The following is a 13,703-nucleotide window of genomic DNA, read 5'->3' on the forward strand; positions in this document are numbered from 1 at the left end:
AAATTTAACATGTAGTGCTGTAAATGGCTCTTTTTTGCCAGAAGTTCTTGATTATTTCTGCCAAGTAACAATTCCACTTTTGTTTTTTCCACATTCCTTCCTCCTTTGCTCCAACTCTGTGGTATGAGCTGCTTTTTACCTGAGAGTTAAAATCCAAGGGGAGAATGTTGCTCTATGGCCACATCCTTCAGGCATTGGTGGTGTGTGTGGTGGGGTAGTTTTACAGATGCCAAGAACAGAGTAGCAAAAAGAAAACAAATTAGTACACTTGATACTCTCCAAGGTGGAGTTCTGGCATGGTGCAGCATCCTTATGTACTGATACGTGTTGTACTTTTTAAAGGAGCATTTATTCCATTGCTGAAATGTAGGGTGGGCTTGGTGCTTTGTTGTTGCTTCAGTCAAGATGGGTTTTTTGTTTGGAAGACTAGAAATGCCTTTGAGAGCAATTTTGAATGTGGAATCATTGCTGCCCATCTCTGAGCAATGTAAGCAGTTAAGTACTTTATTTTCCTAAGGCTATAGTAACCAACTTGTCTGCCTTCCCATCTGACAGGGAGGGATGGATGGATGGATGCATGCATGCATGGATGGATAGAACCTGGTGTTCCTCTATCAAACCTACAACTTCAATTAACAATAGTAATCCTAAAATAAGATAATAATTTGGTTTTGCTTAAAGCCCAACTACATCCACCTCTGCTTTGGGCTGTTCCAAGATGCACTAAAATGTCTGAAGCCTGTGTACTCTGTAAAGAAGCAATTTTATCAATGCTGCAATTTTTAACTTGCCATACCATAATTGCAAAACTAAGCCAACAGGCAGTTCAGAAACTCTTCCTTGTGGACCTTGGAGTGCACAGCACAATCCCCTCCTGCTAATTTCTTTGGCACTGTGTTCTTAACTTCCATTCAATGAGTCATACAGCACAAGGCCTCTGTGAGCAGTGAAACTGATCTATCATTGAGTCTATTCAGTCACTTGGCTTGTTTTAAAAGAAAAGGCAGCTGTAGCAGTGAGATTTCATCTACTACCACCCCGGGGGTGTGGCACCCCTCCCCTGAGCTGCGTGTGCTCCCTTGGGAGCTCAGCACTACTGAAATTTGGCCTTTTGGTAACAAAAGTGTCTGATGTGTACAATACAGGCTCTGAGGTGCATCCACAGCTGCGCTGGGAGGTGGGTGAGACAGTGGCCCTGCCAGGGACACACCAGGATTCTTTCACATGTGTCTGCTTTGGGGGCAAGGAGGTGTTGCAAAAGGACTTTAACTCTGTCAGGGTTGACACAGGAAGAAGCAACTTAAACTAAACTTTTCCATTCCTGACCTGGATTCTTCATTCCAGGTACACCAGCTTTTACCACAGAGCTCCGAGCATAAGGAAATTACAATCTTCCAAGAGCTGATGAGAGACATGGGAGAGACTCAGACGTCCTACAACTTCTGCTTACCCGAGGACTTCCCTGGAATTTTTATTCTCTTTTTCAGTTTAATGTCAGGTTCTTCCCCCAGTCTAGCAGTGCTGCCCAGGTAATTACTAGCAATGCCTGCAGGACTCTTTATTGCATTAGAGGGCTTATTTAGCTCAGCCTGCCTGAGGAACTTGGCTCTGTTCCCTGCAGGATCTCTCTGGCTCCTTTTCCTACGGCAGGGCAGTCTAGTCTGAGGGCTGATCTAGTCTCATGCCCTGTGCAGGCCCATGGTGTGGTGCTTCCTCTGCATTTCTTCCTTCTAATCCAGGATGGTGCAAGGCAGTTCTTGCCCTTCCTGTTGGTGGGTGTTCCCAAAACTCCATCCACCCCAGTTTTGCTCTCAGCCACAACTCCGGGAAGCTGCTGATGGAGATGGTTCCTTGGTGCCTGCTGGGTGCTGGCAACGTGTGCAGAGGGGAAACCAGACAGCCTGAGACTGCTGTGGGACAGAGGCAAGTCCTGGGGCTGGGGTCACAGTGCTAATGACTGTAGGTAAGAATGTGCTGGGGTCTGGGGAGACGGGATGGGAAGAAACACACAGCCAAAGGGTGCCCAGTTGAAGAAGCCATGGTATATGGAACAAAGAGTTCTCATGAACAGCAGAGGAAAGAATCTGCTTGGTGAGGAAAAGGTCTGAGCACTGGGGTTAGTTGTTGGATGGTGACAAGGGGTTCACAGGGAAGCCTTAGCTGGAGAGGAGCTGGGGTGGGTGGTAGTCCCTGTGTGTGGTGGCCATCTGAAACAGTACGGGAGCTCAAAGGGGTCTGTACAAGGGAGGATAGGGTAGACATGGATATGCCTCATGTTTTGTAAGCTGTACTCATGGGGCACATAGCTGGATGAGGAGCATGGAGAAGACTAGGAGGTGTGTGATAAAGGACTGCAGAGATAAAAGGGGAGGCCTGAGGTGTGGACAGAAGCAGAGGTTGTGGGACACAGGAATGACTCCGTGTGTGAAGCAGCATCAGAGGGTGTAAAGGGGGTGTGAAAGCCGAATGGAGCCTGGGAGAGGTATATTCCCAGCTGGCCCTGGGAATGTGGGTGCACGGGGAGTACCAGGCTGTGGACAGGAGGATGTGGGTGTGCAGTATAAATCCCAAGGCACCCAGGGCGATAGGGCTGGGGCCGTGCACCCACATGGGCACAACAGTGGCGGGGTGGATGGGGGTGTGGGGGGTCCGTTCCGAATCAGAGGGTTAGTGCCCGCCAAGTGGGCTCTCCTATGGATGCGGGACCTGGGCGGGGGCAGGGTGCGGGCCAGCATCGCGGCGGGATCCGGGCCCAAACTCGCGGGCTGCCCATTGAGTCCGGTCCCGGCCCATGGCGGGGGCTGGCTCCCGCGCCGCGGCCCCACGGGGCGCCGGTTCCGGTTCCGGCGGGGCCGGGACGGCGGGCGGGGCGGGGCCGGCCGGGGCCGAGCCTGCGCCGTGCAGCCGGGCGGCGCTGGGACCCGGAGAACAAGGGGCGCGGGGGGACCGGGCGTGCGGAGGCCGCAGCCGGGCCAGGGCGCGGGCGGGGGCCGGGCCGGGACTGGGGGTCCGGGCCGGGGCGGAGGAGGCGGCGGAGGCAGAGGCGGGGGCCTGGCGGCCGGGCAGGGGCGCCATGGCGGCGGCCGAGACGAAGATCATTTACCACCTGGACGAACAGGAGACGCCGTACCTGGTGAAGCTGCCGATCCCGGCCGAGCGCGTCACCCTCGGCGACTTCAAGGGGCTCCTCAACCGCCCCAACTACAAGTTCTACTTCAAGTCTATGGACGACGACTTCGGGTGAGCGCGGGCCCGGGCCCGGTCCCCCGGGGCCACGCGTGGAGCCCAGGCCCCGTGGGCCTCCCCGGGGAGCCGGGGGGGTGGCTGGGGAGCTCCGCCCTCACGGGGCCGGGGCCGGGGCTGGCTGCCCGCTCGGCCCCGCTCGGCCCCGGGACGGCGGGGCCGGGACCCCCGGGATGGGGAGGTGCCCCTCTGTGCCCGGCGCGGGGAGGGGGACCCCGATCCATCCTCCATCCCCATTGCCTTTCCTTGGCGAGGATGGGGATGGTGACCCCTTTGGGTTCTGTGTGGAGGGACACACCCTCCGTGCTCCCCGGGACCTCACCTGTGGGGGGCTGGTGGCGATACCCCCTGTGCACATTCTCTGGTTCGTTGTTCCTGGGTGCTGCCTCCGGGGCATCCGCACATCCTCGGATCCCGCATCAGCTCTGGGGAAGCTGCGCCGTGCTAACTCCTCGGTGAGGGAGCTGGTGATACCCTGCTTCAGCTGCCAGAGGCACCTTGGGGGACACCATCATCCCCATCTGAGGGTCACGTCCTCCCCCTACTCAGGATGTTTGGCCAACACCTTGCCTGAGGTGGTGTCTCCCATGCAGCCCACATTGGGGTGTCCAGGGTGGCACCCCCAGGTTGTATCCAACTCAGGACTGTCATTCCCCACCAAAAGGGCCTGGGCATCTCCCACTGTGCCTGCCTGGGGAAAGTGCCCCTTTCTCCCTCCTTCAAAAAGGTGTGGAGGTAGTGCCACCTCCATCAGCCCTTTCCATGGAATGGATTTGGGGTCAGTTTTGTTCTCCTACCATCCATTTTGGGGAGGGACATCCATTTTGTCAGCTTTGTCCTCCGCATCTCATTTTTTGGAAGAACGTGTAGAGAAGACCAGCTTTCTCCTCCCTTACCTCCATGGAGAAGGAGTGAGAGCTCTTCACGTGCTCTCTGAGCAAGGGGTGTGTGCAAGACCCACTGTACCCATGTACATGTCTCATCCTCAACGATGTCCCATGCTCAGTCTCTGGTATGGAGGGGGGTGCAGCCCTGCCTCCATATCCCATCTCCTGCAGAGCAGCTCTCTTCTGACACTGGTGTTTCCATCACTTCTTTTGTGATGCCCTTTGGTTCCTCCCATCACAGGTGACTCTTTGGAGGTGAGGAGGTGTGTTCTGTCCCTTGTTTGGATGTTGTACTCACCAGCATTCTGGGCAGCCCCCGCTGTTGCCTACTTGCTTAAAGTTGGTCACTGTTCATGTGGAGCCAGCTCCCTGTTAGACCCTTTGTCCAGATTTCCTCCAGCTGATTTTCCTTTAGCCTTCTTCAGGACCTCTTTTTCCATCCTGAGGCCCTCTTGGTTTCTACAGCATGTGATCCTTTACCATTCCTAGGACTTTGGTGTTTGAAGGAGTTGTGTGATCCTTCCTCCTTTGAAGATTTAGTGTTTACAGTAGGTCTTGTGTACGGAGCTGGGATTGCACAGTGTTTTTAGTTTTATAGTCTTCCCAGTATCTTCTCACTGCACCAAATACCTCTCTAGGCTGTGATTTTGGCTTGTACCCCATGTTGAACAGGGCTGGGCCTGTTTGGGGCTTGGATGAGATCTGTGTGGCTGCCTCAGCAGGGGGTGCTCTCCCCTCCTCAGCCAAATTATCCCAGTGCCCAGGTTCCCGTTAGTTTGGGAGGTGCCAGCTTTCAGATGAGGCTTGAAATTTGGAGTCAGTCCTTTGACCACAGTCTGGGATGCTTTGCCTCCCTAAATTCCTCCTGACCCAGTGGAGAGCTTTAATCCTCAGAAGCTTCCCCGTTCTCTCCTGGCAAATAGAGGTCTGCAGCCCTCATTTTCCATAAATTTCCTCAGCAATATCAGTTGTCTGTGAATCGTTTCCTGTCCCTCAGCTGTTGAGTAGCGTTGGGTGCTATGAAACAGCTGCCTCTCCCTGTCTCGGAGGGGACCACGTTCATTGGTGGGAGAAGTGAATTCTCCATGCATGCTGTTTGTAAACAAATGCTTTGGGATCCTTTGAAATGTTGTTCTTGAAGTGAATTCAAACTTGTCTTGAATGAAACATTGCCATGTGGGTGGGAGAGTGCGCAGCTATAAACAAAGTTTAGTAATAAGTAGCATCTTGCATTGGGAAGAGGGGTCTGGTGGCAATGAGGTTTTGTGCTGTGCCTTTTCATCCTCTCTAAGGTTCTAGAAGAGGAGCTAGATGATAGATTAACAAAACTCAACGATAAAGCAGCATAGGGAGTTATAGTGGGTGATAGCAGAGAGAGGGGAAAATCACTCAGGAAGACACCACAAGATCAGAAATGCATGGGATGAGATTTTTGTTGTGACCAGTTTGGGAAGCATAAACTGCTCTGGAAGGGAAGGTGCCGCTGAGAGGGGGTCAGGGGCTTTGTGTGGGCAGCCTGTGCCTTGGAGAAGTCCTGGGCAATTAATTGGAGCAGCATGTGCAAGGCTTGGGGTTTGAGAGACAGAGCAAGACTGTCACCATGGATGCTTCATCAGGAAAGGTGTGTCTCCTGCTTTCCAGAGAGCTGAAGAATGTTCTGGTGGTTGGCTGGAACATGGTGGGAACAACCAGAGCAGTCCAGCTGCAGCCTCATCTTTGAGAAGCCCTGAAGGCCCAGGCAGCACACAAAATTTCATGATCCCTGGTAATTGATGTCCATGAGAAAGCGAGCCATTGGCCTGCAGGGAGAGTCAGAGACAGAAGGGCAGGAGGCACCTTGGCTGCTTGACTGCAAATGCATGGGCAATTAGTGAGAGCTAGACTGGAGGTTAACAATGGTGGCATTCAGAGGCTGTGGGACAGGGAAAAGCATTTCTGTCTCTCACACACGTGTTCCTCTCAGCTCCTTCCCACAGGGGATTCCCTCAGGGTGCCTTCTGTCTGGCTTGTGCTGGGCTGCTGTCTCTCAGCTGGGCAGTGTCCAGGAGTAGGACCGAGGTTAAAGCCCCCTCAATGAGAGAAGTAGATGGCCTTAGGGCAGCTGATCCCATGGTTCTGCTTTGACATTCTGCTGGATCCCTGTGGCATAAACCAAACTTTTCCTCTCATTAGGAATGGAGGCATCTCACCTTCCAGAGCCAGCTGGAGCAGAATCTCCAATGTTTCCTCTCACCTCTGTAGCCCAGTCTGACTCTTTCTCACTCTTCCACCTTTTTTTCCAGGCTGTGCATCTCCAGTCTGGTATTTCCTTCAGCTAACCCCATCCCCAAGGCAGTATTACAGCCTCAGTCTTGGTGTGTGGGATTTTTCATTCTTTTGTTTATCTTGTTAATATTTGTTTGCTCTGAGAATCAGAGTAGTGATGGAGCAGCTTCAGTGTTTACATCTCCTTGGAAATGTGAACTGAGGTTCCCCTGGGTGGCTGTGGAGTTGTCAGGCTGTGGCAGGAGTTAGTTCTCAGCTTCAAATAATTAAGACCCCAGAGTGGTGTCACTTCTGGGTGGCAAGGACAAGAATTCCTGCACCTGGTCCTGGGGAGAGGAGTTGTGAGCAGCAAGGAAGGCTGCAGGGTTTTGTTCCTGATGCAGCTGCACATAACAGGGCACAGATATTTGTGCCCTTGTTGGCTTTGTGTGCTGCTGGTCCCAGAAGTGGACGCACATGAAGGTCAGCTGATGGATGGTGTGAATGTGGCAGTGCACAGGTGTGGACTGGAGATGCCTTGTGTGGGTGTTTCTCACCATGAAGTGTGGAACTACCCTTGGCTGCTAACACTGCACTCATTAGAGAGGGAAGGTTTCTTCCTGCAGCTTGAATCTTTTCATTCAGTGTTTGACAGGTAGGAGCTGTGTGTTGATCAGCAGGAGAGCACCTTAGATCAGTGCAGTGCTGTGACTGCTTTTGAGATCCATGTTCTCCATCAGACTTCCCCCACGTTTTTCAGGATTTTGAGCAGACTTTTTAATTTTTTTTTTTTAATCCATAAAATGGAATTTCCAACTGGACTTTGTCTTGTCCACTTGACACTGGGACCTTCTTGGGCAAACATTTTTGTGTCCCTTAGCATGACAGGGCTCTCAGTTTCATAGAGATGCTGCAAGAGCAGGACTGTAAATTCTTTTGGGTACCTGTGCAGTTGGGAGAGGAACAAACCCACTGATGGTCTGTAGCTTGTAGTTTGCTGGGACATGGGCTTCAGTCATGTGTAAAGTGTTGTCTCCTACCCCAGTCCATCATGAGAAATGCACCTGGGCAGTGTGGACTTCTCACCAGCCAGGTGTTGTGCCTGTTTGCCTCAGCTGAATTACAGATTTCTCTTTTTATCTGGTACAACTCTGAGAATATTCTTATATCAGCTGAAATGTGATTAGTTTTGATTAGTTTTCTGTGTCTTATTGATACTGCTCATTCTCTATTGATCAAAATGTGTTTCCACAGGGGCATGCTAAGTTTAAGCTAAAGTTTAAGCTAAACTTGTCAGAGCATTTTAATTAGTGCAGATTGTATGTCCAGGTAAATCCTTAGCACCTGGTCTGAAATTCTGCTTTGTCTTTCCATAAATTGTGAAGTGCTGAAAGTTCGAATTTCTGTGAAGAAATCACTTTGGTGATCATTTTGCTTATCTTCACTTGGCCACCTCCCCTCTTCTAGACTGGAGAGCAGGGCCCCCATTCTTCTGCCAGGGGACCACTCCTCCCTCCCCATCCTAGTGGTTCTGCATTGCTGGGAGAACACCAGTGATGTGAGGTACATGGTGGGATAGTGCTCCTCCTGCTGCCACTGGTTTCTCCCTCTTGCAGGTCTCCATTCCAATTCTAGTTTCATAGCTGTGGTAATTTTTTGGTCTCAGCTGTGAAGTGAAAATTGGTATCCAGCTAATCACTGGCCCAGTATCTTATCCAGACCTGCTTAATTATCACCTGCTCTCCAAAGCTGGGTACGAGGCAGTGATTAGGACGAGGCTCTGGAGGCAGAACAAAGCGGGCACTGCGGGAATTCCCAGTGCAGGGGTCAGATGCCATTGGTATTTGGCAGCCTCATCTCTGCACATGTGCATGAGGAAACGCGTTGATGCTCTCTGAAAGGCTGAGTGATTTATTTTTATTGCAGGGTCTTTTTGAAATTGATACCAGCGGTGACTGTCCTTCTGGCTGGAAGTGCTGGGAGCTGGGGAAGGGATCCTAAACTTAATAAGCAGTGTCAGTTTCTAAGCAGTGGTGAGCCCTGGCATGGTGCCCCTGCCTTTCCTGCCAGCTCTTTGTAGCATGTGTTGGGGGAGTTGTTTTATTTTGATTTTGGGAACTTTTAAAAATTTATTTTTAATTGGAAACTTTTGCTGTCTCCAGAAGACCTTTGCCTGTCCCATGCCCCGATGGAGACTGCTTCCATGTCAGCATGAATTTCATACTGAGAGAGGTTGGCAAGAAGTTCATGAGTGAAAGGGCCTACAAAACTCCTTTGCATGCTCACATCCGTTGTGGTGGTCTAGTGACAGCACTGGCCCTACTGGAAGGTGGCCATCACTTTTTTCCAGTTTCTAGTCAGTCCCTGTCCATTCCATGTGGAGAGGAGCACTTTACACATGAAAGGCCACAGCAGCCCATCTGTTGTGCTCAGAGGATGTGTTTCCATGCCTGCTGTGAGGGGAGCTGCCCTGGTTAGCAAGGGCCCACCAGCAGATACTGCAGACATTTTGCATGTAGGTTAGTGCAGCCTGTGCCTCTGTCTCCTGAGCTGCTGAGGATTTGGCAGAGAGCTGCTAACCACTGTTTGCATTTGTGGTGGGGAGTTCCTGTAATGCTGCCGTGCCTGGGGTGGCCCATGGACACCGGAGCTGATTCTGGCTGGAGCTGCTGCTGGAGGTCCTTTCCAAGTGTTGTGGTGGTGGGGGCTACAGCAGTGCCAGGGTTGAGGTGGAGATGGAAATGGTTGGTTGACAGTATTCCCTGCTTCCCTAGGTTGTATTGTCTGTGCCTGGCCCTGTGTGTGCTGCTGCTCAGACCCAGCTATTGCTGTCTCTGTAGGTGTCCGGCGTCCTCAGTTGTGGTTGGAGCTGTGCTCTGAAGGCCACATGGATGGCACTCACAGCCTGGTTTCTTTGCCCAGGGGTGGTGTTCAGAAAGCCAAGTTAGCCAAATCAGGCTGCAGACCAATTTCCCTAAGGCCTTGTGTGTTCTATGCAAACAATGAAGCTTTATAACAGCTATTGAACTAGTTTGCAGCCAGAACTGGTCAGAAATTTTTTTTGACTGAATGTATTTTCTCCCAGAATATGGTGTCATGTTGAAGCCAGCATTTTTCTTGGAGAGGCATTGTTTTCAGTTATGTGTTTGATGGGAATGTTTCTTAATTTTAAGCCTCTTTTGTCATTTCTGAAAAAAAGAAAGAAAGGTCAAGAAACCTTTACTCAGCCATGTGAATGCAGCTGTTTTGGTGCAGTTCACTGTTCTGAAATAATGTAGAGGCCTCTGGTCCTCCAAATTCCTGTACAGAGCAAAAACTTACCTTGATGTCTCAGAAATTGCTCCAAAGTAAATCAGTGTGCCTTGGCTCTGGTACAGCTGTGCTCCTGCATGGTTCAGTCTTGGAGATCAAGGCAAAATGCCAAAAAAAAGTGGCTCATAAACCACCATAATTTGTGTCACAACCTGAGCATTTTTTGTTGTTATGTTATGATATGATAGTTGTGGCCCCACTGCTCAGTTTTCTGGTTCCTGCTGAGATACATCTTTTTTCTAAAGTGAGCTCTAGAATTTCATCTTTGCCATTTCCAAATCCCAGACATTGGCTCACCCACAAGGTGGGTGCTGGGTCTTTGGGTGGTAGTGTAAGCAGTGATGTTCCTTCCTGCATGGCTGCAGTGAGAGCAGGATGTTGCTGGAGAGGCTGCATTTCATAATGGACTCTGAGAAGGAAGATGCTGGTGTGCAGGGGTGGAGGTACATGGTCCCTGAGCTCAAGGTCAATGTGCTTGGAGGACTGAGCTTTCAGTAAGTCCCTCTTCTCCATCATGCTCCTGTGATTTCTTCTTTCTCCTGTGATTTCTTCACCTGGTCTCCTAGCAGGTGTGAATTCTTCAAGGTGGAGGCTGCCACCCAACCCTATGCAAGTGGGGATGCTCAGGAAAAAAGGATCTGTGAATATAAGCAAAGAAAATCTGGTTTCTCCTGCAGCTTTCCTGCTGCACACATGAGTTTGGCTTCAGTCCTCTGTCAGGGTGGGCATCAGGCCCTTCATCTAGACTTAAAAGCTGTGTATGTAGAGGTGTAGGGAGCATAGTTGAAATTCCTGAAGTCCTTTTTGAGCTCAGTGTACTTAAAGGGGTGGGAAGCCTCTTCCATGTCTGCATGGCAGTTGCTGAACTGTTCTGAGCTGAGGGTACCTGCTGTAATGAATTGCTACTCCTCCACCCTTGACTGCATCCAAATAGATGGAACAGTGTTGTGGTTTAAGATATTTGATCTGTGAAAAAGCCCACGAAGAGGAGCTGGGCTTGCAGAGCACAGCAGATACTGAGTCTGCAGGAAATTGCCTTCATGTTGCACCAGCTTTGCATTGTGTTGCACATCTGATGAAGCAGCAGTCAGGGCTGTGTGTTTTTGGTGTTTCCTATTGATTTCCTCCTCTCTCCATCCCTTGTTTGTTATTCAGAGCCTGCCCTTCTGACCTGTGCTGGATGGATTGTTGTTTTCCAGAAGGGGGATGTGGCACCACGTGGCTGTGTTACTGTTTGTCCCACTGGTGCTGGCTTGTTAGGCAGCAGCTGGCAAGTTAAGTAAAACTTAATCCCGCTGGTGGCTGCCGATGGAAATTTTTGGACCAAATCCTTTTGTAAAGGCTTTTTGGAAGGCGTTTCAATAAGGTACAAATAGGGGAATTAGTCTAATCTCTGTGACTTTGTCTGCTTTGTCCATGTGCTTATCTGTGTAATGCCATGGTGGCCTTAGGAGAGAGTGTGAGCTTTTGGGCTGTGGTCTCTGAGGACTGCATTAGCTCGCAGAGCTGAAGCATTAGTGTTTCCCTGAGCCCCAAAGCTCTTGGTTTCACTTGTTTCCATTGCTATGTTGTTACTACTGTAGCACTAATATTAAACCCATCCAGGAATGGGCTGGAACTCTCGGGAGGCTTTGGCAGGCAGAGATGGCTGGCGCTGACCTTCCTGTGCTCTGTAATTCTGTATCACGGTGGAGGGTTGGGACTGCTGTGGTTCTACCAGTTATTTATTAAAGGGGACATACCAGAGGTGGTGTTTTTTCAGTCACAGCTAGCTATGTAAGGCAGCAGAAGCACATTTGGGTACCCTGCTCCACTAAATTCTTTGTGGTGATTATCTCCTCACTGGGATATTTGTCCTTGTGTCTTGTTGACTAAAATTTTTTAGGATGTTAGAGATGGGGAAAAGAGGGTGCAGTGTGAGCAGTGACTGAGTTGCTGCAGTGGGTGTCTGTCCTTCTGGTCCTGGCTGAAGACAGAAGCTGAAGTGGGAAAGGCTTCCTCACATGACTTGGAGCAAAGCTCTGTTTCTGGAAGAGCTGTCGGCTGGCTGCTGTGTGGGAAGGTCTTTCCTCTGCTGGTTTTTGACCTGCCCCTAGGGTTTGGAGAGGAATTTGTTTGCTATGTGGCCCCTCTGATCACTGGCAGCTGTCTCTCTGATAGGCTGGGAGTTTTGGGTCTGAGTAGCAGAGTTTGTGGACTTTTCCTTGTTTGCTGGTGGCTACAGGCTGGTTCTGGGGACACTGAGAGTCTGCCAGAGGGGTCTGTGTTTCAGGAGCATTGGCTGTGCATGGATTGTTATAGCAGGGAAGCTGGTGTTAGCACAGTAACCTCCCCTGCCTGGGCTTCTACTCTTTCCCTCAGCATTACTCTGACTACCTGCTCATGGTGTTTTTGTGTCTCATGAGCTGCAAGCAAATAGGCTGTTCCCTGAACACTGCATTGTGCTGTGCTGCTGTTGTTGACAGCCAGAGCAATGTCAGCAGCAGGTGACAACCTTGGCTTGGTGGCCTGATGCCATCAGGGCAGGGAGAAAGTTGCTGCAATGCTGATGGCTGCTGCCTGGTTGGCCCCAGGGAGCAGCAGCTTCTCAAACTGAAGCTTTTTCCAGAAGCTGTGATGGATATGCAAACTCCATAGTTGTGTTTGCATACAGCTAACCAGCTGTCCCAGTTCATTCAGCCCTGCCTAGCTCAACCAGTATGTTAGTGCCATTCTCACAGAGACTTGCCTGTGGGCCCTGATGGGGCTGTGCCATACTGGAAATCCATATAGGGGCTCAATGCATGGAGCCTTGCTCTTGCACTCTGTTATTTGAGTTCTCATACTGTTTTTTGTGGCTCTGAGAAGGGTGGATTTTCATGGGTCTGGCTGCAGAGCTAAGTCCCTTATGGCAAACCTTCCTTAGACCTAGAGCTGGTAAATGCACCTTTAGGTCCTGAAGGGGGTCCTGTGAGGTGGATTTTTCTTCTAGATTAAAAATGTGTTGTTTAGCAGGGGCCAAAAAGTTAGACTTGGGAAAACTCTTTAAGACTATTCCTTGTCTAGTCATCCTGCAAGTGTCAGGGGGCTTTGAGGATGTCAGCATCTGCATCATTTTAGGGTAAGCTCTGGGTTTCCTTGGGGCAGTTCCAAACTAACACAAGGTGTGTAACATCTCTGCCAGTGTGCACTTAGCTGTGCCATGTAGAAGGGTTTGCAGATGTGAGGTGGGGACTGTGTCTGGCCATTCTGACTGTAGGGTCCAGCTGTGCTCCTGGTTGATCAACACGTGGTATTGGTACTAAGTGTTTGTGGTCACTCTGCATGTAACTTACAGGAGAGATGCTTCAGGGGAACTTGGTGTCAGTATTGCAGATAATTAGGAAGCTCAAAATCAGGGTGGTCTTGTAACTTGACTTACCAGCAGATCCACAGACACAGGATGACCCTATTGCAGTAACAACATGTGATGAGTGTTTCTGGACTGCCTTTGGGAATAGCTAATGTGTAGAATGACCAGTTCATCACAGTTACTGAGCTCATGGGATATTTACAGACTTGTAGACAGGTTATGTGTCCTTCCCCTGCACTCTTCTGTCCTTGAAGGACTTGGGAGTTGGCAGTTGTGGCTTTGAGACCTTCCACAAGAGAAACATTCCATGTCCTGTGATGGTGATTTCTGGAGGTCAGTGGCCATTTCCCAGCCTTTGGTGCAGTTGTCAGAGTCAGCTGGCGGAAGGTTTTGCATGGCATGTGACAGGGTCGGGTCGAGGAGTTCACAGTGTCAGAGAAAAGCAGCAGTTGTACTTCGTGCTACAGTGATCCAAAACACTGTCCTCTTCTAAACTGAGGAGAAGCTTGCTCTCTTGTTGGAAAGGAAGATGACTCCTGGTGTGTAGGTGAGTCCTGGTAGGACCTGAACTGAATTTTGTACATGGCAACTGTGAAGACTTTATATTTACAGTAATGTGTTGGGTCCTACTGTATGGCTTTCATCTGCTTTCTGGACCTTTAGTTGAGAAAGTTGTGTGCCAGTGC

At 50.4% G+C, this 13,703-nt stretch overlaps 1 protein-coding gene across 6 annotated transcripts in view; it reads left to right on the forward strand.

Moving 5' to 3' along the window:
* Positions 1–2,791: 2,791 nt before the first annotated feature.
* DVL3 (dishevelled segment polarity protein 3) overlaps positions 2,792–13,703 on the forward strand; it is a 33,732-nt gene continuing 22,820 nt past the window's right edge. For all 6 annotated transcript variants that reach the window (XM_074547304.1, XM_074547307.1, XM_074547306.1 and 3 more), the window contains exon 1: positions 2,792–3,240. In XM_074547304.1, the coding sequence (XP_074403405.1) occupies positions 2,792–3,240 (449 nt within the window). The remainder of the gene's footprint in view (positions 3,241–13,703) is intronic.

Source organism: Zonotrichia albicollis, chromosome 9, assembly GCF_047830755.1.
Source record: "Zonotrichia albicollis isolate bZonAlb1 chromosome 9, bZonAlb1.hap1, whole genome shotgun sequence".
Lineage (NCBI taxonomy): Eukaryota > Metazoa > Chordata > Aves > Passeriformes > Passerellidae > Zonotrichia > Zonotrichia albicollis.